The sequence below is a fragment of the Etheostoma cragini genome, chromosome 17, assembly GCF_013103735.1.
Source record: "Etheostoma cragini isolate CJK2018 chromosome 17, CSU_Ecrag_1.0, whole genome shotgun sequence".
Classification (NCBI taxonomy): domain Eukaryota; kingdom Metazoa; phylum Chordata; class Actinopteri; order Perciformes; family Percidae; genus Etheostoma; species Etheostoma cragini.
In genome coordinates this window covers 1,064,014-1,086,202 of record NC_048423.1, presented here as the reverse complement: position 1 = coordinate 1,086,202, position 22,189 = coordinate 1,064,014, and the positions used below count along the sequence as shown (strand labels likewise).

Here is a 22,189-nt window from a genome sequence, read left to right as displayed (position 1 = left end):
AGCTGGGATTCTGTCTATAATGGAGTCCAATGGACATTTGTGAGTGACCCCAAACTTTTGACCGGTAGTGTATATATATATATATGAAGATATATGGCTGAACAAACTGGAGAGGAGGGAAGCATTGGGGTGAGACTGACACTTGCATCCACTGAAGGGGATTTCTTTCCTTGTTTCTCTGTTATTTTTGTTCAATGAAAAGAGAAAGAAAAACCCAATCAAAAGAAGGGTTAGAGTGATCTTGTTTGAGTTTCCTCGCTCTGTTTGTTTTACTGTACAATGAGCACAGGCCTCAGATATGGATAAGCAACACATTGTCGTGTTTCTGCTGTACGACCAAGCGTGTTGACGCAAACGGGGCGCTGACGATAAAGAACCGACGCAATGAGGAATTCACACTTCACACTGCTTGCGCACACGGATAAGCATATTGTGTAGGAGCGCTGCCATGACGCTGCTGCCGCTCTCCAGTGACGTTAGCTGTGTCTAATCAGGTTTACCCCGTCTGCTCTCACAGGAAAGTGTGATTGAGTCAGAGACATCTTTATTAGTGTAGCACATTCAAAACAACATAGGTTGACCCAAAGTGCTTTAGCACCAGATCCACTGGTCGGAACTCGTACATAACAAACAATACAAAATGTAGTACAAAACAACTGACAAGTTTTTTAGGTGGAAGGGAATTAAATCAACAACAGAGAAAAGGCAGTATAGGGAAATAAAAGATAAGTCAAGGGGAAGAGGTACATTAAAATCTCTCACATAGTTAGACGCGGTGGGGGGGGGGCTGATATTTACTTAGCTCTGAGATGGACCAACTGTGGACTTGGCATGGGGCATGGGATACTTTCCATAAAATCATCTCTCAATGCAAATCAAACCAGCTATTAGTCTAACTGAAATAAAACCATGCCACTCTCTAGGTATGGTGAAGGGTATGTGATTTTTAGTCAACTTAAGCATGGGCATGTAAACTTATGAGCATCACTGTATAAGGAGGACCAGCAGGTTATTTTTCCTTTAATTCATACAAAGGAGGCATACATGGATGCATTTATGGATATATTGCAACACAGAAATCATCCAGACACGAGGAGGGATCACTAGAAGAGTATGCAGACATACAGGACACACTGGACAGAGAACATACACAGAATAATACCTGTATGTATTCTAACTCAAACTAAATGAAAATAATTATCATGATTAATGTATTTACCAAAAATGGCACCAAGCTGCATGAAACCTGCGTGGTTAATAAAAGGACAATCCTTCTGGATTATTTCCAATAATTCTCTATTGAACGAAGGACTGATAGTGCTCAGTGATGCCAAGTAGCCAATTTCAACATTGCACAGAGTCAGCAAAAACTGTTGTCTGGGCCTAAGTGGCACTTGATATTTAAAATATAAATAAAATGAGAGAGCGAGGGAGAGAGTGACCCTCTCTGTCAGGTCAGAACCTCTGTTCTCTGCAGCTCTACTTAGTGACTGTCCGCTGAGAAGCTTTTATACTGAAAGGACAGCTCAGCAGGATTTCACTATTGACTTCTATGGCTACCTGGGCTCTACCCACCTGACACCCCATTCTACCTAACCTCAGTCTGCACCTCTCTTTTTATCTTTTCTGTTCATTCATCCCTTTCTCTTGTACCTCTCTTTTACTGCAACCTCTGCTCGCTCTCTCTCTCTCTCTCTCTCTCTCTCTCTCTCTCTCTCTCTCTCTCTCTCTCTCTCTTCCTTTCTCTCTCTTTTTCTCTCTCTCACTTATTGTGATTAGATTGGGAAAGGAGCCAGGGAAAGCTCTTACAGTCGTCACATAACCCTGGCTCTGCTTCATCATTTACACACACACACACACACACACACTCACACAAGTACACACTGGCACAAGCACAACATTTGAAGATTTGGGAACACACACACAATCACACACACACACACACACTTCTCTCCTGTTAGAGTTGTCATCTTGCTAAGCAACCTGTTACTAACCATTAAGATCACATGGTTGTGTGTGTGTGTGTGTGTGTGTGTGTGTGTGGGTGTGTGTGAGTCAGTCAGTCATCCTGGGGAGTTTGGAGCTGCAGTTCTGATTGTGGCACCTAGTGCAGCATCGCTCAGCACTGTTCTCAGAGCTGCAGTCCCAAATGCACCGATAACAGCAAGTTAGAGAGCTTTAAATTAGTCTTTCAAAATGTTATTATGAGGTAGGAAATGCTTTAACATATTAAGTCATCGTTAAGGATACATATGTCAATTTAGTGAGAAATGAAAAGAGAAATAGTTGTTTTATACCTCAGGTATTCTTCTTTTTTGTTGTGTTTTTCACTTTTAAATTTACTTTTGACTTTTTAATTAGTTCATTTATTTAACTTGTATTTATTCTTGTGTCACTTGACTCTTGCTCTGATGGTATCTTTTCTGTTTACTTAAGTGTGAATTTGAATGACCTTTAACACAACTAAATGGTTATTTCCTGGAGGAAAGTGTGTCTCGTAAACAGGACTGTAGATCTAAGGAACTAGGGGACTGCTACACTTAAGTGCTGTTGCTTTGGAAACCGTGCTCACCACGAAGCAAACGTCAAAGGGAACATCAGTTATTTGCAGGGGCGTGGCAACAAATTCCTGACCCTGTACATAGGCGTTACTATAGCCCCCCCCCCCCCCTCCGCGGCTATTCATTCTAGTATTTTTGCGGGCCCTCCCCACATGAGGATCTATTCAGTTGTCGTCCCTAATTCCAACTCCCCTGGTTATTTATGCACGTCACAATCAAAATGTGTTTTACAATAACAGGGAAAACGCTTGTGATTTCAGTGCCATCTAACACCTGTTATTCATTTTGCACCATTTTCATCCAACCCCATTTTATTCTCTCTATTCTATCAGCGAGAAAAACAACTTAAACAGAACAATGACTCATTGTTTTGTCTGTGTATTATCTCAATCAGGAGAAAGAGGGCTGGCTAATAGGAAGTTTTAGTTACAGAGGCTGTGTGTGTGTGTGTGTGTGTGTGTGTGTGTGTGTGTGTGTGTGTGTGTGTGTGTGTGTGTGTGTGTGTGTGTGTGTGTGTGTGTGTGTGTGTGTGTGTGTGTGTGTGTGTGTGTGTTTGTATGGTTAGTAGGAATTCATCATTTCCTGACACTCTGAAAACACCACACAAACAAGGGAGCCTTTTCTCTTGCCTCTAATTACGCTGTACGCTCCAGCACTTAAACCTAGCACCAGAGGGGTTGTTTACGTGTGTGTGTGTGTGTGTGTGTGTGTGTGTGTGTGTGTGTGTGTGTGTGTGTGTGTGTGTGTGTGTGTGTGTCCTCTCTGTGTTTGTACCAAGGTGGTCCAAGTACTGCTGTTGTGTTAAGTTCATAAGTACTTGTCAGCAGCCTACTGTGTTGACATGTCCTCTAATTGCTGTGTGTACATGCCTGCTGGGTGCTTAACATACTGCTATATTACTTTTTTTTCATCCAGTTTTAAAGAGTCGGACAGTTGGGTTCAGTCCCGCTGATTCTTTGATTATGTAGAATTTAAAGCCCCCCAGTAATTCATTTTTGGACAGCCATTTGTGATGTTGTGCTGTGAGCATCCCGTTACATCCTCAATATTACACTGTTGGACATGAGCACCTCTGTGTTCATACAGTAGTTTGCGTACATGTGTGTTCAATACTCCTCCATGTGTTTAATAACAACAACAACAACAATTAGAAAATAACCCAATGGCAATCCAGTGGATATTAGATTTTATTTTGGCTTTTTTTGTGTGTGGGTGTCCTGGTTACATCTGTGAACAGTAGCTGTAGCAGCAGGGACACTGCTTGTGTGACTGTTAGTCTGATTTGTCCTGTCAAAAAGAAATTCCCAAAGCACGACTGTCATTTGTAGACTTCCAGTTGTCATGTGAACTGACAGATTTGCTCATCACTCAGAGCCAAGACGACGAGTAAAGAAGAGGGGGAATAAAGATAATAATAATAAAGAAAAAGGAAAAAACAGTCGTGGAGATGGTTAACACTTATGTGTTACACAAAGCAAAGAGGGATACACAGATGTGTTGAGAGGCTTGTCAGCTTTTTTGACCGTATAAATGTAGCCTACCATGTTATTCTCTCTGTTCTCTCACCGAAAAAAACATAATTAGACTAATTGTTTAGGATTATCTCAATAGGGAGAAGATTGAGTGCTTGCTAATAGGAAGTTCTAGTTACAGAGGCTGTGTGTGTGTGTGTATGTGTGTGTGTGTGTGTGTGTGTGTGTGTGTGCGCACGCCTGCCTCACTTCCCCACTGTAACCACAGTAATAAACAAGGTCTCTCTCTGTGACCTGTGCGGTACAGAGTGGCAGAAGGGTAAAACCTGATGGAGAACTCAATGACTCCTTGTTGTGTATATAATTGTAAGGAAACCCTAACCAGCCACTCAACATCATCAGACAGACAGTAAGACACAGTATAAACAGGCAGATCCACAGGCCCTGTGCAGGATGCTTTTTATAGTATAGGAGTGGTTCTTTTAATTTTATGTGTAATTTAGGGTTGGCGTGTTATTGTGCAAATTTTTGGAAGTTCCACACTGTCCCAGTTTTTACTTTATTTCCTGTGAACTTACTTTATTATCCCATGCTGCCCTCAGCACAATATAAACCAGGTTAAAGTGAGCTGCATTGTCTTCCCTTTGCAAGAACGTAACTTTCGTCTCAGTACAATCGTTCCTTGATCTAAGTGTCTTATTTGGTTGGGATATAATAATGGATATGAAAACCTGCATGATTAGAATGGACGGCTGAGATCTAAATGTGTATTTGGACACTTAACTAGAGAGACAGATGATCTCCTACCTGTTGATGTTAGCTGCACAGCAGGTGGAGCTCCATAGGCTGCCCGCCAGCCTGCTTCCCCCAGCTGGGAGCTTCAATCATGGGGGGAGGTGGCAGCAGGAGCCCTGGGTGGGTGTTACATCGTTCCAATAGACCGGCTAGCTGCTCTGTTGGCTTGATAGGAGCATGGTGCACCTTCCTATACACACATACACTATAAAGCTCACAGACACACACACCGATGCTAGCGGTGTCGGCATCTGTTATGACACTGTCTGAAAGGGTAAAAAAAATCTTTAGAATCATTCTGTGGTCCAAAAACGTGCATAGAATATCTCATTTTCTTTCTCATGATGTTTGATTCAATTTTCTTTTACTTTATTGCCCTAATTGAACATTACAGTTTTGTTGCAATTTTAGCAACACAATACAGTTCAGTATAATTGAATTATTCTAAATCAAGGCCTAGAATGACAGGAGTCCATCTTTTCACAAACACAGGTACCTTCAGATGGAACATACCAGTCATATTTTCCATTGTGTGGACCTGTTTACATTTTTTGTTTCCACTGGGCGACTGTAGGGGGCCAGGTCTCATCCAATTAATAGTAATCCTTGTTCTTGCTGCCATCAACAAGATATGTAGCATGTAACTTTGGTCCTTAGAAAGCAAGTCTTCAGGTGTTTAATTCAGTTTTGTATTTTTTTACTTATGTTCTGTCTAATGTGTATATCCCGTGTGTGTGTGTGTGTGTGTGTGTGTGTGTGTGTGTGTGTGTGTGTGTGTACGTGTACGTGTGCAGGCGGTGCCGAAGCCCATAGCCATGGAGCCATGTTGGGGGAGCAGAGCAGGTGTTCTGACGGTCCTGCTGTATCTGCCCAGAGTCCCATCTGGAATACCTCCACCAGGACAGTCTGGTATGATTCACACAAACACACACAGACAATGTATGGAATCTGGTATAGCATCTCTTCTTTTTGTTCATCTTCCTTTTTTCCAGTAGATTCTGACAAATTTTGGTTATAATGAAAGCACATAAAATTCTTAAAAATACCTGAGACTTTATGCTCTTCTTTTCATCAGCGTAGTTTTGAACTTATTTGGTGAGGTTTTTCTACTTCTGCAGTATTGTGTATGATTTGTTGAGAAGGGTTTTCCTTCTGATTGGGTATTGGCCTGTTAACAGTTCGTTGTATGCCTGGTCCAGTAAGGTGGTGCAGAATATCATGCTTTTTGTTGGGGGGGGTGTGCTGCCCCGGTCATGCTTTATGTTGCAGGTGCATGATGACCAGCTGCAGTATTTGCCACTAGCAGACAGTATTCATGCCTGTCAGAGACACTTACCAGACACAGCTCCTTTTTATGATTGGGCTTAACCGACATCAACGCTCCTACTGGGGATTTTTACATTTTCATTGTTGTTGTGAACTGTCAGCTGTCTCCCATCAATGAAATCCTCCATCTTTGTCATTCTGGTTCTCACAAAAACACAGTCCAAACCGTTTGTGATCCCTTTACAAGTTGCCAACTATGTCTTAAAAGACTCCAGATGTAGCAAGCGGTGCTTCAAGTGTGTCTTGAAAACTCACATACACAAACACAACAATGCTATATATATATATATATATATAAAGCACTTGGTCGGGCCTAATGGCGTCCCTTTTGACAGTGTTAGGTTAAGGAAAAGTGGGTGGGCTTACAGTTCCGTGACTTGTGGTAACGGGACGGTTGGGTTGAAGGAAATGTTGTGGGTGGATTTACGGTTCTGTGACCTGCGGGAATAATGGACCGGTTGAAGAAGAAAGCGGCTTCCCTGACACGCAGCAATAACGGGCCGGTTAAGGACACACGCAGGACACAATCCCCCCTCTCCTGGGTGGAGGTCCTGTGTTTGACACATCCATCCACGCCGACCAACCTCTCTACGCAGAATTTCTACCTTAAATACTACTCTCTAAACCCCGTCTAGCTGCTGCTCTCCCCAGTACGCTGTACGCACATGATGGGATCGGAGGAGACCTAAAAAATGACTTAATGTTTCCTGCTGCTGTCATCATTAGAAGAGTCTGCAGCCACACAGCAGGCAGCATGATAGGGTAAAAGGATGATTTAAAGGCCAAAGGTTACATCTTCAATCCCTCTAAGTCGTATCTTAAGTCAGGGCTCACCGAAGACAGTGCTCTTTTAATCTGTGAGTACCAGTTTAATGCCTGACAAATGCAGTGCTTTGGTCCATAGTATCTGCTCATGGTATAAGATAAGATAGACTTTATTAATCCCACACTGGGGACATTCCTGTGCTACAGCAACTCAAAAGAATTATGAGAAATAGAAGAAGATTAATGAATTTTTCAGATACACTCTTGACATATGGCACCTTTTTAAAGAAGGTCTGATGGGGTTAGACCTGCCTGGTTTCCATCCAACACTTGCTGTTGGATCAATTGTTCCCCTAAATGAGACATCCTGACTTCCCACGGTCTGAGCTCATGTTTCTGCTACAGTATAGACGGACGTCACGCGATATCCCCCAGTCGTTCCAGCCGACCACCACTTGGCTGTAGAAATCACTGAAAAACAGCAGCACTTCCTCCCAGACCTGAGCGAGGCCCGGAGCGTCATGCACCGCCAGCGCGAGGCCGATCGTCTCTCCCTGCAGCTCATCTTCCCGCTCAGTCTCCAAGACCTTTCTCTATTCATATTTTCCATCTCCCCTGCAGCTTTTCTGGGCGACTGTCCGCCAGTTCTTGTGTTGGTAGTTTTGCTCTCTAGAATGTGGACTGTATGTCACTGGAGCAGGTGTGAAACGCCTCGGTTGCTCCAGGCAGGAAGAAAAGCCATCGACACAGCGAGTACCTGGCAGAGGAAACGAGCCGAGCTGACAGAAAATGACGCACTTTGCCAGAAAGCATTTTTTCTCAAGCTAGAAGGAGCTTTATGTTGAAGCCAGTAAAATTGTATCAGCACTCACTGTATTGTAGTCTAATTTATTTAACAAGGAGGAAACCACTGAGATTAATAATTTCTTTTTCAAGGGTAAATACAAAGGAGGGAATGAGAAGTGATGAGAGAAGTGTTTGAGAGAAGTGTGTGAGAGAAAGAGACAGAAAATAAAAGTTTTCTCCACCAAGAGGTAATTATGATGATTAAAAAAAATACCCTCTGGGTTAATGGTAGCAAGTGCATTAGCAGCAACTGGAAGACCAGCAAATGGCTGAAAGTGCTGACGTTGGACTAGATTACAAGAGTCTGAGTTTAAAATGTTATATGGCGATTAGGTTGTTGTTGCTTTGCAACTGTTGACTCTGGGCCGCACACACATGTAAAAAGGTCAGAAAGTGCAGATGTGAATAGTGAAGAACTTGGGCATTAAATGTTGTTAGAAGCCTTTTGGGCTCTGCATTTGTTTATTTTAGACCTTGTCAGATGTTTTAAAGTGCCCATCTTATGAAAAAAAACACTTTTTCAGGGATTTGGGTTGTTATTTTTTGGCTCTGGTGCTTCCACACACATACAATTTTTTTCCAAGTTTGCACACCATGCTGTTTTGATTGAGATACGGTTTCTGAATGTCCTCTGCCTTCAGTCTCTGGGTGAGTTGTCAAAATCAGCAGGGCCCTCTACGTCATCGACCAAAACATTTGTTTATCTGCTCGCTTAGCTGCTAGCGTTGCACGCGCTCATACTCTGCTTCTGACTGGCTAGTAGTCCTTACCTAGGTACTGCACATGTACGACTCCCAACAAAGATGGTACAGAAGTAGCTAAAAAAAAGAGCTCAACACACAGCGTGAAAAGAGCAGCTGCAGCAATGTGCAACAAATATATGGTTTCTGAAAATTATACCACATAAACCTATTCTGGTACAACCTCTAAACACAATTCTGAACCTGAAAATGAGCATAACATGGGAGCTTTAAGGTGACACTAACAGACAGGCAGAAAGTTGTAGGTGTAACACACAAATAACAATACCTGAGTGTCAGAAACCTTTGAAAAGGATAAAAGCCTGAATCCATCCCAAACCTTAGCCTTTAAGAAACTAACAGGATGAACCCAACTGGTTCCACCAAAAATCCCAACATAAACGGAAAGAGACATCACGACCATTGGCAAAAGTCCAGCAGTGCGAATTGAGATTAAAAAAATGCAGATGAAACCAGTTTTAGGACATTCAAAATGTGTAAAGACAGTGTACATGTATCAAAGTTTAAGCACTGGTGGTTTTGCATTAGATCATCACAGCAACAGCAGACTAATTTTCAGGAAATTAGGGCCAATGGGAGACTTGTCAGTTCTTGTCAGGCTGCTCTCAGGGGGCAAGTCCAGGCTCCTCTGTTGTTTTTCCCATCAAATAAATGACATAGCTGTCATTGTTACCAGGGTCTGAAGGCTTGAGTGGATGATTTAAGTCTTCTTGCCTGTTTGTGTAGTGATCAGAGAGCAATGATCACAGATACAAACGCAAGCAATGACGAACATGCAAACACGTACATTAACCACACATGATACAACTTCAAAAAGACCTAAGAGCCAATAAAACTCGCCCACCCATCATCCATCCCTAGTCTCCGGCCCCCCCCCCCCCCCACACACACACACACACACAAACACCCCTTCCTCCATCCTCCCACCCCTGCTCCCCAGAGAACACTCTGCATAGGGTCAGACAGCAGTCCTCCATTGATGTTAGCATGTATGAGCGTGAAGTCACTGCAGGCTAGCTCCGCCCACCCTCAGTGGGAGACACTTCAAGAGGAATCCTCGATGAGCGAGCCTATTTTAGCACGCCTTCCCTCGCACTGTCTTCTCTTTCTTCCCCTTGTTTTTCTTCTTGTCCTCCTTTGCTCTGCTCCCCTGAGGTTTTGCCAATAACTGACCCTTTATATGTAAAAGGGAGAAAAAGATAAGACACCCATGTTGGTTTCAGAAGAGTCTGCAGCACCAGCCTTACAATTTCTCGAGCTGCCACTTTTTAACCCATATTCCTCACTCCGTCTTGTTTGTTCTTTCTCTCTTTCTGTATTATTCCTAAAACTTTTTGTGTGATTGTGGCATTGTGTATGTTCCAGTGATAAGTTTGGGCTTTTCCATAAACAGTGACACTGTATCCTTCATAGTGGCCACACTACAACTAGTCTGGATCAATGGAAGTACATTTCCAGGATAAAGACTGACATCCACTGTCCGATGTCCCCTCTCTGTGTTGCTGTTTTCAAAATCCCTTTTTTGATTTCGAGCTAGCAGGCTACACGCTAAAAATGACTTTTCATTTTGAAGAAAATTTGGATCATGCAACAGAACAGGCCTGCTTTGTTCTTTCAGGGTGTGATTGTGGAGATTACAAATCAGATGCTAATACCATTAATCTTTAAACACAAATCGCCTGGGTGACAACTGGCATCAAACCACCCAGGCATATTGTTTTCCAGGTAAGCCCATTTGTCGGTAGCAGTAGTGAGATGCGTGTCAGTTGGGTTGACAGGCTGCATTGCTTCGTAAGAGTGACAGTGAGGTTACATAATTTGACAGTACGCCTATCCAAATATGTTACTGGTCTGGCTGAAGTAACACTGAACTGTGTGTTGAGTAGACTATTATTATTATTATTATTATTATTATTATTATTATTATTACTATTATAGTAGTAATATTAGACTATATTACTGTGTATATTACTTACTTTACTGTGCGTTAGAATTTGAGTAAATGGATCTGCATTAGAATTTCTGTAAGTTGTTCTTTAGTAGCCCGTTCATGTCTTACGTTTTGGAAGAGTCCAAGGAGACGAAAGGTAACGTCTCTAAAAATAGTCGTGAAGGATAGAGACACTGAGGGTAATCACCAAAGGCAGCACTAACATGGACTTACTAGTGTGAAGGTAGTCTCAAGTTTACACTCGTGTTTTATCTGTTTAACTGATTCTGTGTAAAGCACTTTGAATTGTCCTGTTGCTGAAATGTGCTCTACAAATAAAGCTGCCTTGCCTTGCCCTGCCTATTTGCGTAATTGTGTCAGTGTAGTCATACACTCCGGTTCAACAGCGCCCTCTAGAGTCACATAATTTGACAGGTCACAGAATTTGGTTTAACACTGGCGTGTGTGTGTTTGTGTGATTAGCTACGGAGCGAGTACCGGGTCTAGAGTAGTGAGAGAAACAAAGTGTCTCTCCTATGCTTTTTTACAACTGTGGGAAATCTTTAGCAGGAAAAGTTAACCCTCTCCTTGATTTCATGTTGTTTATGTAGAAGGAGAACCAGGAAACGGGTAGGGGGTAATGCAATGCTACCCAGCCACGGCCGAGCAACGTGCATCATAAAGGCATACATTTTCCAACAAGAGCAACAAACGTGATGCTACACGACACGGACAGTTGGTCTTAAAGGCATTTGTCCGTTGTCCATGAGGCAACATCAGTTTGACTGACTGGGGCCAAGCTCAGAAGCCTTTAGACATAAAGTGAAGAGTGAAGGTTAAATGGAGCGCAGGATTGACTTGCAGATTGGTGAAGTAATGTGGGAGTTGCTGACTGTCACACTAAAGCGGGATCTGAGCCTGAAAGCCCACAATTTACCAATAAATCCATTAAAAAAAAAAAGAGAATGCAGATACAAGTGAATTAAATGACTTTCGGTTGCAGGGTGGCTGGGTTAGGGTTAGGTAGGTTAGGGTAGACATCAGGGAGGAGGGAGAACCACCGGTTTCTCTTGTAGATAGGAGCCAGACAAGGCTGCAGGACATTTGAGCAAGATGACTCATGGATGCCTCCCTGTAGAGGTTTTGCAGGTACATCCAAATGGGAGCAGATCCCAGGGCCGAAGCAGACCATGCTGGAGGATTTGCATATCCCATCTGGCCTGGGATAAACTTTGAATCCCCCAGAAGGAGCTGGACTAAAATGGTAACTATGACCAGGGCCTGGCTATTTGGCTGATGATGGATGGATGATATCAAATATGTGATGCCATGGCATAAACATGATTAGCCATCACAAAATCAAGGCATGAAAATGAAATAGCATTGTTTAAATGCCGTCGCACCAGTCACTGGCACTGGTGAAGGCTCTTGGATGACAAAGAAGTGTGTCTGTGCATTGATACAATTGCTTACTTTATTTCTTTTTGACATTTATAAAAGCAAAAATATTCTTTCAAAGGCAAGTTGGGGTGTTGCGCCACATGGCAGAGTGCTCCTGTAACAACACTTCAGACATAAAAAGACATCCAATCAACAGTTACATTATCCTCCAAGACAGTCCCTTTTCTCTGATACATGGACACTGTTATCACATTACAGTTTTGGAACATAAGAAATAGCATAGATGTTTGTTTTTGGATCTGAAACTCTGCATTGCTCGCTCTGTCTCTCTCCACAGACTAGTCTGTGTGATGAGATTACAAGCTGCAGAAGTAGAGGGGGTCCCTGAGCTCTAGTATGTCTTTTTCTAGAGACGGAAACACACTCGCATAACACCCAGATTGCTGTGTCTATAGCCAAACCAAATCATCTGATAAAACGATCATTCGTGCACGATTCCTGGCCCAATAACCCAACCATTAATCCAGGAAATGACAGCGAGTAGAGGCAACTCACTGATGTTAGAGTGGCTGACAGCTGCCGTCAGCCAAATTGCAGGGGACGACTCACACATGGTGTCTGCCTTCGAGAGCGACTGGCGCAGGAGAGGAACGGCTTGACCGCTGAGTGACTGTTTGACTGATTCAAAGTTACAGTGGCCCGACATGATGGACCAAGCAGGAGAAAAAGACTGACAGCTAGGACTGGTGAAATAGAGGGAAAGAATGGGGGGAAAAAAGGCGCGGGGGAGAGTAGGGGAATTGAGATCTTATTTTTGGCTCCAGTCCCCAGTCTTCCATCTCAATAGCTTGTTTCATGTCATCTTTCTCCTGTCACTTTTACCTCTTTAAGCTGTGCTTTTACGGCCGCAGTGTTTTTATTTCTGTAAAGTTTCAGATGAAATGGGACTCCAGCAGTGGTTAATGGATTTACCGGGCTGCACATAGTCTTCGTTTGGTGGAGTGGAGTCGTTGTAGAAGGAGAGAAAGAGGAAGACAGTGGGCTACATTTCCTTCTCAGCCTCTCTCTCTCTCTCTTTCTCTCTCTCTCTCTCTCTCTCTCTCTCTCTCTAGAGCTTAGATAGTGGGTCAATAGAGAGGCACAGCAGTATTCACAGCCGCCTCTTTTCTGCGCTAATCTGCCTATTCAGCAGCAGAGATAGAGCCAGGAATCTCTGAGAGAGAGAGAGAGAGAGAGAGAGAGGAAAGAGGGAAGAAAATACAGGTACTGTAAGATGTTGAAAGCCTTTGTGAGTAAAAAATAGAAAAAGCAGCGTGTGAGAGAAAAGAGGTATTAAAAGGCTGAGAGGTTCGATTAGAGAGATTGGTCTTAAGTTCTGAAAAATACTTGTGAGTGGAAACAGGTAGGAAGAAGAAGAAGAAGAAGGAGAAAAGTGATTAAAAAAGTTGTTAATTTCGTGCGGTTGTAAGAGTGGTGAGAGTCCATGTCGACGCCCCCTCACCCATAAAACCCAGATTTGCATATTGCTGCACCGAATCTGAGATAAGTCCTTGTGGTTATGGTTTGATAAATCCACTCCTGGTTTCCTCTGCATCAACTGAAAAGTAAGAAGAAAATATAATCCCACCCAATCTCTTCCTTTCCAGCTTTACTTCTTCTATCTGTTCTATCCCTTCACAATCTGTATATGGCTCTCAGTTACCTTATTATTCTATTCAATTGCTGTGCAATTTGTAGGCGTATTTATGAATCTACCTCTATGTGAACTGTCTGATCTTAAACCAGGGAGGTCAGCAGCAGTCATTGGTATCCTGTAGCATGACTGTTCTCTCTACATAGAGTACGCAGAAGTAGGTACCAAAACATCAAAATGCCGCAACTTTTTTTAAAAACATTTTCTGCAGCCTTTTTTCAAAATGTGGATGTTTCCACCTCGATGTGCACACAGTGACCATGTGCATAAAAAATGTTGCATGGAAATGCCTCTCCAAAACATAGCTTCTGTGTTCTGTTGTTCAGGTTTGGCTTTGATGCTTTCTGTGTTGCTTTCATATTCTCTCTACATCCCTCCTTTATCTCTCTCTCTCTCTCTCTCTCTCTCTCTCTCTCTCTCTCAGTCCTGACAAAGCATATTCAGCCTTTTGCTGTCTCATTCTCATTTTGGCCCTCTTCCTAAAGGGTCGGAAAAGCCTGGACAGTAAATTGACTTTGGTCATTTTCATTAAAAACATAGAGGACACACTACTATAAAATAAAAATCTAATATGAGAAACACTTGGCTTAATGGATCATCACTGCTGGCGTATTTTGCTGTGTTCTAATCTAATTGCTCAATGAACAAAGACAACATCCATGTCTTAGGCTGCTTAATAAGTTGCTCAGTTAATGAGGAAAGAAGTTCAGAGATGTCCTTAAAGAGTCGGTCATCAATCAATCAATCAATCAATCAATCATTTATTTACGGCTTTACATCATGGACCAGGAATAAAACATAACAAAGCATTAAATGAAAAGAATAAAAGTAAAATCAGAAAAGGCAAGAGGGAGAAAAGGAAAAATGTCACAGAGCTACTATGTCGTAAAAGCCATTCTAAAGTCATAAGTTTTGAGTTTAGATTTAAAAAGAGCTACGTCTGAAAAGTTTGAATGTCAGGGGTAACTTGTTCAAAGGTCTCGGGGCAGCAGCTGCAAAAGCACGATCACCCCAAAGCATGTACCTTGGGCTTAAAATAAGATGATTGGATGACCGTAATGACCTGTTGTGAGCACCAAGGGTTAAAGTCTCGGGCCAAAAATACCCCCCCGCTGAGGCCAAACAATAAAATCTTCAACTTGATTCTACAACGCACCAGGAGCCAATCGAGAGTGTAGAGTCATATTTCAGTCCTTCCAGAAAAAAGATTTTTTTTGTGATTTTTGCCGGCAAAAATCCTTGAATATGCGGCACGTTTTCTTTAAAAAATTTGATGGAATATGCGGGATATTTATCCAATTTTATTTCATAAATATGCAGACTTTGGCTGACCATGCATTGAATTATGCAATCGCATAATCACGTTTTTCGTGGGTGACAGATATTTATATTAGACTGGTGTCTGTGGACAGTTGATCGACCCCCTGTGTCTTGTCAGTGTGAGACAGTCTTTTATGTTTCTGTGAGTGTTTCTGACTCAAACTGTGACTACTGGCCTGGAAGCATGGCGGAGCACCGCTGTCCTTTTCTTCCTCTCTCTGTGTGACCTCCTCCCACATGCTCCTCTCTCTGTCCCACTGTCTCCCTCTGGGTGTCCCACTGGACAGCTGTTTGACAGGAACCGGAGGGCAGCGCTCGGAAATTCAGCTCCATTGACCCGGAATGGATCAGAGAAACTTTGATCCTCTGTTGTGTTTAAAAGCATGCACCCTGCTGGGATGCTCTCTCTGTTCAACCCCCACTCCTTCATCCGTCTGCTCGTTGACTTTCAGTCAAATATTCAGTGGTATTTACTCTCAGGCAGCTCATGTATTTATTATATGAGCATGAAGGTGTGATCACATCAAGCCACTGTCCTTACCTCGATTGTTGTTTTGCTGTTCATCGTTTTCTGTAGAGTTGTTTTGTTTCTTTTCAAAAATGAGATATGTGCCGTTAAAAAAAAAAAAGAAGAAAAAGGTGCTGTTAAAATGAGTTTTAAACATGTAGACTTAAGTTATACAACATATGGTCTGTCTGACAAACTGGATCAAATAATAAAAAAATAGGCAAGGCCGGGTCAGGACTCTGATGAGGACCGCTGTATTGTAGATGCAACTTGATTTAAGAAAATATATACATGTATATATGAACTCTATTCACACACACAACTTTTAAACTTTTTTTTATCTAAACTACAGCATATAGCATCTGCCTCAACTTTTTGGCGACATCCTTCTGCCTTTTCGTTCTCTTGTTTCCTTAGATAGCGCATATTGTAGAGACATTTATACATGAATTTCAGGCCATTTGGAGATATTTTTCCCTTGCATTATTCAAACAAGCACAACGAAAGACTCTCCCAAACACTGCCATGTAAAATAAATGAAAGGCATCCTGGTTAGTCAGGATCAAACCTGAATTTTACATGCGTAGATCAAAGCAGTCGTGTGTCGTGTTTGTTGGCCTTTTAAAACCTGAACTCTATGAAATCATAAATATGTGAATATCAATGTGTTACTGTTGGACTGACTTTGATTTTTCTTTGCTTCACGGAACAGACGCTGCTCTGGTAATTTCGGTTTGCTATTATTCTGGATCCTAAGCAGGCTACCATCCCTGGTGCCTTCCTTGAGGGCGAACACAGAGTCAGAAGCCAAGCTTTGATGTTTGGGGGGGAGAGGGGGTCTGGCTGGGAGGTCCGTCTCCAGGTTAGGGAGCCGGCTCCTCCCAACACACGCTTCCAGCTGCAGACCCAGTTTTGCACATCAGACCTGTGTCGGTATGTGTTCCTGGGGACGGTTCTCTCTCGCTAATGACACCATTAGTCTATCAGGAGGGGGGGTGGGGTGCTAATGATGCGTCAACTCACCTGACAAAACAATCATATTAACGTGCCCGGTCGCCACGGCAGCAAATGAGCACTTGCACTCACCTGCAGCATAATTTGATTACTTTTGACCAATTTCATTTTGAAAATGGAGATGTGTGTGTGTGTTCACCCGGAAACATCAACGAAATTAAGATGGCAATTTGTCAAAAGTGAAAGCTATTTTGATGGAAGAACATTCGGATGTCACATTAGAAATGAATTAGGATCTTTGTTTACTTTCCCTTTCCCAGTCTTCGTGCTCTCTCTTTCAGTAGATGTGGTTGTGGTTTGAGAACTGGTGTTTTATATCTGGCAGTGTGTTTGTATGAAGTCATGCTGGCTGGCATTCAGACAGATGGATCCCTAGTTTGACGTCTTGTGGAGGTGATTTTGTTGATGTGAAACAACTGATGGCATTGCTGTTGCATTTGTCTTTTTGTTAAATAATGTCTGACATGTTTCCTTTCCCTGGTCCATTCCTTGTCTTTTCCACTTTCTTTTATTCATGTGAAATGTCAATCATTTCCAACTGAGAGGGTTTTCATCACATGATTAACAAGATGTTTAAAGCTTTATAATCCCACATCCGAAACATCAGTACATCTTTTTCTGTGATCAGTAAGAAAACAAGTTATACCTTTTGCTTTTAGTCTATGCCATGTTTCGTTTCAATAGCTTAATTTAACGTTGTGCCGTTTTTGTTTTATATTCTGTAATACATAACATACTGTGAAAATATGTAAAGAAAACAACACAATAGCAATGTCAAACATCAAATATTTCCCTCAAATGATTATGGATTCTGTACTGTATATTCAAAGACCAAAACATAATAGTATCTTATGTTTTCATTGTCTCATAACACAATAAAAAAGCAAATCCACCAATTGATTAAAGGAAGGATCAGCTGATGTGCTGCGGGAAATGTTGGATAGTGACATTATTTTTTAAACAATTCTAGTTCTAGATGTACTTATGTTTCATCCATTTTCTACAATGCACAATGTCAAAGGTGCCCTGCGACATGTATTTCATGACTTTGTGGTAATTTCTGAAGTCCTACCATGGACTCTGGAACTTGGTTACCAAACTCACAAACTTGAATAGAGGTGTGTTTATTCCTGAAATAGGGCTGAGTAACATGAGGGAAATCTGCGATAACGTTGATATGGCGATAATTATTTTACTTGCGCCAAATAAACAGATATTAAACTTAACTTAGTTCTGCTGCTTTCAGTTTTCTGCTAAAATACAACACATTGCTTGTTGAATTAAAACAAAAGATGGAAATCTTTTCCAACATACCTTTATTGCACAAATTGAACATTGAATTGAATATAAAGGCACCACTTAAAACCGACGGAGAGTTACATAATAAAGATCAGTTTTCTTCTGATATTTTCTTTTAACTTACTCAAAAAATCTCACAGCCTGTCACAATGTGTGTATTGCACCAGCTGACATTGTGATAACGATAAAATAACATGGTGCAGCCCTATCCTAAAATGTACAGAAGATCTCCAAACATGCCATTTGGACTAAACCACAATTTACCATTGCAACAAAAACTCAAATTAAAGTATCGGGTATGGCAGACAACACAAACCCAAGTGCCAAGGTGAAATAAACAATCGTAATGAACCAAGTTCCAACAGACCAGGTGTTGCTAGCAAATCACAGAGCCCGTAACTGTTGGCTGTTGTATCGCTCTGTTTGGTATTGCTGTGTCAAAACTTTGCAAAAATATGTATGTGCACAGGTGCATGCACGACAGTATTTACACTGTTAGACACATAAACCTGCAGAGTCACGTACACGCACAGGCACACACTGAGCAACTGTGTAATCGGCTTTCCCCTTTCCACCCACTGAAAACAGATTCCCAAGAATCACTTGAGTGTGAAATGCCGAAAACATCCTGCATCCAAATCATATCAAGGGCGCAGCAGATCCTCTCCACTGTTTGCCTGCTTTGTTTATTTGGCTCTTGCATCCCAGCAGATTGAGCTCTTGTCGTAATGACCATGCATTGTCAAGCCCACGTTTGTTGGGCGGGAAAGACGGGACTAGCTGCACTCGCAAGAGCTGCCATGACTCTAAATCCACATTAACAAAAGCAGCTACTGCCAAGGTAACAATACTGCGAGGCATCTGATGCCTTGGTGCATCAAGCCTGCTCTCGGTAAGCTCTGCTGGGGAGAGCAATTCAAGCATCAGATACAGAAGTTGTTTTGAGAGTTATGACATCCTGCTGGATGGTGAGAGGAAGAAAAGGATGGTGTGAGGTACGCTTCAGTGACTTCAGCGTCGGCCCCTTTGTTTTTTGAGAGATATTGATAGAAACAGTTTTTGGACGTTGTGATGAGGGAGCTCCTGGTGGATGATGTGCCGAGGCTTTTAGCTTTGTTTTCCCCACAACAATTTGTTTTTTTTCACGTGGTTATCATTCGCCTTCATTTAAATACAGTTTCAGTTAAACCTCTTTGCTTTCTTTTCTGTGGCCTCAACTTGCTCAGTAATAATTTAAAACACATTTTATCTGAATATATAAAATATACTTCACTTGACACTTGACTGATAATTTATGGTAAATGTCTCTGGTAAAGATTTTACTGTTAATTTTTTTAATTGTTATCTTTGTACTGTCTTTTTCTTTTTCTCTCTATACTGTATTCTCCTGCTGAAAACTGCTGCTGGAAATTTCAAATTTCTTGCGGGAGTCATCCCAAAAGGATGAATAAAGAGAAGTCTCTAAGTCTAAAAATACATTTTATTGTCACTTTCCAAACTATAAATATTTTTTATAAACAATTTCTTTTAATTTTTAATATGATAAGCAAGAAATGCAACAAAAACAAGATATGACTACAAATAATCTTGCCATTTTAACAGAAAATATATATAATACCTTTAACAATATTTCTAATAACATTTCATATTTAGCTTTTAGATTCAGTGTTCTTTATATCTTAAAATCTCCAATGATTATTAGACATATGAAGTATTATACATGTATGCATATCATAGCTGGTTTTGTCCAATGAGCAGATCCCCTTATTAAAAACTGCAAAACAATTTCTTAAAATCAGTTGTGTCTTCAGAGTTTGTACATACAGAACAAGAGGGGGCCCACAAAAGAACCTTGTGGAACTCCACGTTTTTCTTTTGCAGTGGAGAGAAGAACTTCCAAAAACTGACAGATGGTGGCCGGGTTGGCTCAGTGGAAAAGCAGGAGCACATATTCTGAGAGGTTTATGCCTCGATGCAGAGGTCTAGTGTTTAACTTCAACCTGTGACAATTTCTTGCATGTCCTCCCCAGTCTCTCTCCCCATTCTAACGTGTTTAATCTCTCTATTCACTCATCTTTCTCCCTGGGTTTCTAGGTATTGCTATAGCCAGTGCTCTGGTTGACACATCACAACAGCGAGTGATGGACTTTAAAGAAAGAGGCCTGGGTCTGAAGCACCGCAAACACACCGTGCTGCATCAAGGGACCTGCGTATGAACTAAATTCCCTCAACGAGGTAACAACATAGCCATCGTGCCCCCAGGGAATTTCACTGGAGATATACTCATGGACTTTAGAACATTTTTTACAAAATGGTGTCCTTTGGAGGGTCTTTGACAGTTGATTGGAAATCCACCATCTCATCAACAGGCACCCAAACTGGGAAAAATGGCACTTATGGTCCCTTTTCCCCCACATCAAACGGAAAACTTCTTCCTCAACGTGTTCTTCTCGTCCCTTGTGTGTACATGTCGGTCGTGATGGGCCCAGAAAACAAGAATTGGAAACCTGCAGATTGACAGAGAAAATGTGTTTTTCCACCACAGCTTTGGTTAGACATTAACTATGAATACTGGCAGACTTTTCCACTTCTGTGCGGCGCTGCATCTCTAGGGCTTTACTTTTCTGTCATGCAGTCTGCCATATTGACAGAGGGAAAAAAACACTTGTTTTACACCATTAAACCAGAGCTTTGAGCTTCTGTGAAAGATATTGAGCTGAAATTAACTGAGCTGAAATAAAGTCCTCCTGACTTAAAATCCCACTCGGACTCCGGAGAGACGCTGGAAAGAACAACATGGACCTAACGAGATCAATGCAAAAGACTGTTGCGGGCGGTGTTGTGTGACAAGGGTTTTCTTTAGGAGAAAGTCTCCTCTGGGAATTTTAAAGACTACTACTGTTGAGATGTTGAAGAATGAAGATCAGTGGATGTAACTGATGCGATTTGTCCTTTATGAAATCCTTGTAATTCTTGTTTTTCCCTGCACCAACATTTGCAGTTCTACATTTTGATATCTGCTTAGGTCCTCTGTCATGGAAACAGGTCTATTATCTGTAGATGTGGGCCTTTGCACATCTGTATATGCACTATAAATAAAATGCTTTACCAGTACATTAGGACCCTCTGTGGGATAATATTATGCAACAGATCATCCAAATGTAATGTTTATTCTGGGCTGCAATGTAACTTCAAGGTCAGTATCATCAAACAATACTACTGATGGTAATTACATGCCTATTAACTCAGTTATTACTGTGAAGATACATCTTTTCTCATGACCTCCAGTAAATTCCATGCCTGTTTACTTGTGATACTAAATTTTATGTAACATATCTCCTTCTGTAATATTTATTAATTATGCAAATTTTGTTAAAAGAGAACAATTTTACAAATGCACTAAGAATTAAAAAAAAAAAAGATTTTACAAAGCAAATCTGTGCAGTATTCCTTTTTTTTGCTCGTACCTTCAGTTTCTTTTCATTTTCAAATGTATATTTTACAAAGCATGTTTTGATTAATGGCAAAACCTTTTTCCCTTCACCAATCATGTTAAAACCATCATCAAATATTGTAAAGTCACTTTTTATTAACTGCACATACACAGAAGAGTAACATTACCATTTAAATGTTTGGAGTCTCCTGCTATAAGAGCTTGATGGGGTCCAGTCAGATGTCTGAGAGCAATACTCAATATGTTTTAATAATCTTTCATGCTTTTAGGTTGTAAAACGTCCTCTTTACAAATTGATGTTTTATTGGTTTGTACCTGAAAAACAAAACACTGTAATTGAAAGAGCAGAAAGAGACAAAGATTTGAGGAACAGTTGAATAAGAATAGAAAAAATCAGCCGTCATTGGTAAAAGAAACTGGAAGCTTAGCATCAAAATGTGTGTCCATTAAAATAGAAATAGGTTCCTGTTTTAGTATCAAGTGCTCAATAATGCTGCCAATAACAATCTGGAATTAAACAGCAACTTGTTGCTTTAGCAAAGCTCTTTTTCAAACTTCACACTAGAAACAATGTTAGTCTAGAGTTAGCACTGTTGGAATGTCAGCTGAACATGTTACTGCCAAATCACCGTTCACTTACGCTTTTCTGGACTGGAAAAACAAAATCAGAACCCAGGTTCCAGCAGCGTTCTCCCCTGCCGGGCAACACTGTGGAGACACCGACTAAATTGACATTTTAATTATTTCATTCTTCCTTTGCAGCCAAATCTATTTTAAATGTAAATCATCCCGGTGTCTAATTATACTGTTGTTTTTTTTATCTCTGTTAAAAAAAGTTATTATTGAAGAAAAGAATATAAAACATCAAAATAACAGCTGATTCCAAACCTTTGAACAGTACTGTACTGGATGTCTTTATGCAAATGTACTGTCTATATATTAAGCCTGATTGTTTTCATGTTATTTTGCAGAGATTTGTATTAACACAAAGGGGCAGCTCACCACACAGTTTTTGTCCATATGAGCATAAATCTGTACATTTAC

General features: G+C 41.2%; 1 protein-coding gene across 3 annotated transcripts in view; it reads left to right on the top strand.

Annotated features, from left to right (window-relative positions):
• The window catches only part of atrnl1a (attractin-like 1a), a 250,037-nt gene extending 229,925 nt beyond the window's left edge, over window positions 1-20,112 (top strand). For all 3 annotated transcript variants that reach the window (XM_034898108.1, XM_034898107.1, XM_034898109.1), the window contains 2 exons: window positions 5,623-5,737; window positions 19,786-20,112. In XM_034898108.1, the coding sequence (XP_034753999.1) occupies window positions 5,623-5,737; window positions 19,786-19,907 (237 nt within the window). In that variant the 3' untranslated portion in view covers window positions 19,908-20,112. The remainder of the gene's footprint in view (window positions 1-5,622; window positions 5,738-19,785) is intronic.
• Window positions 20,113-22,189: the final 2,077 nt, after the last annotated feature.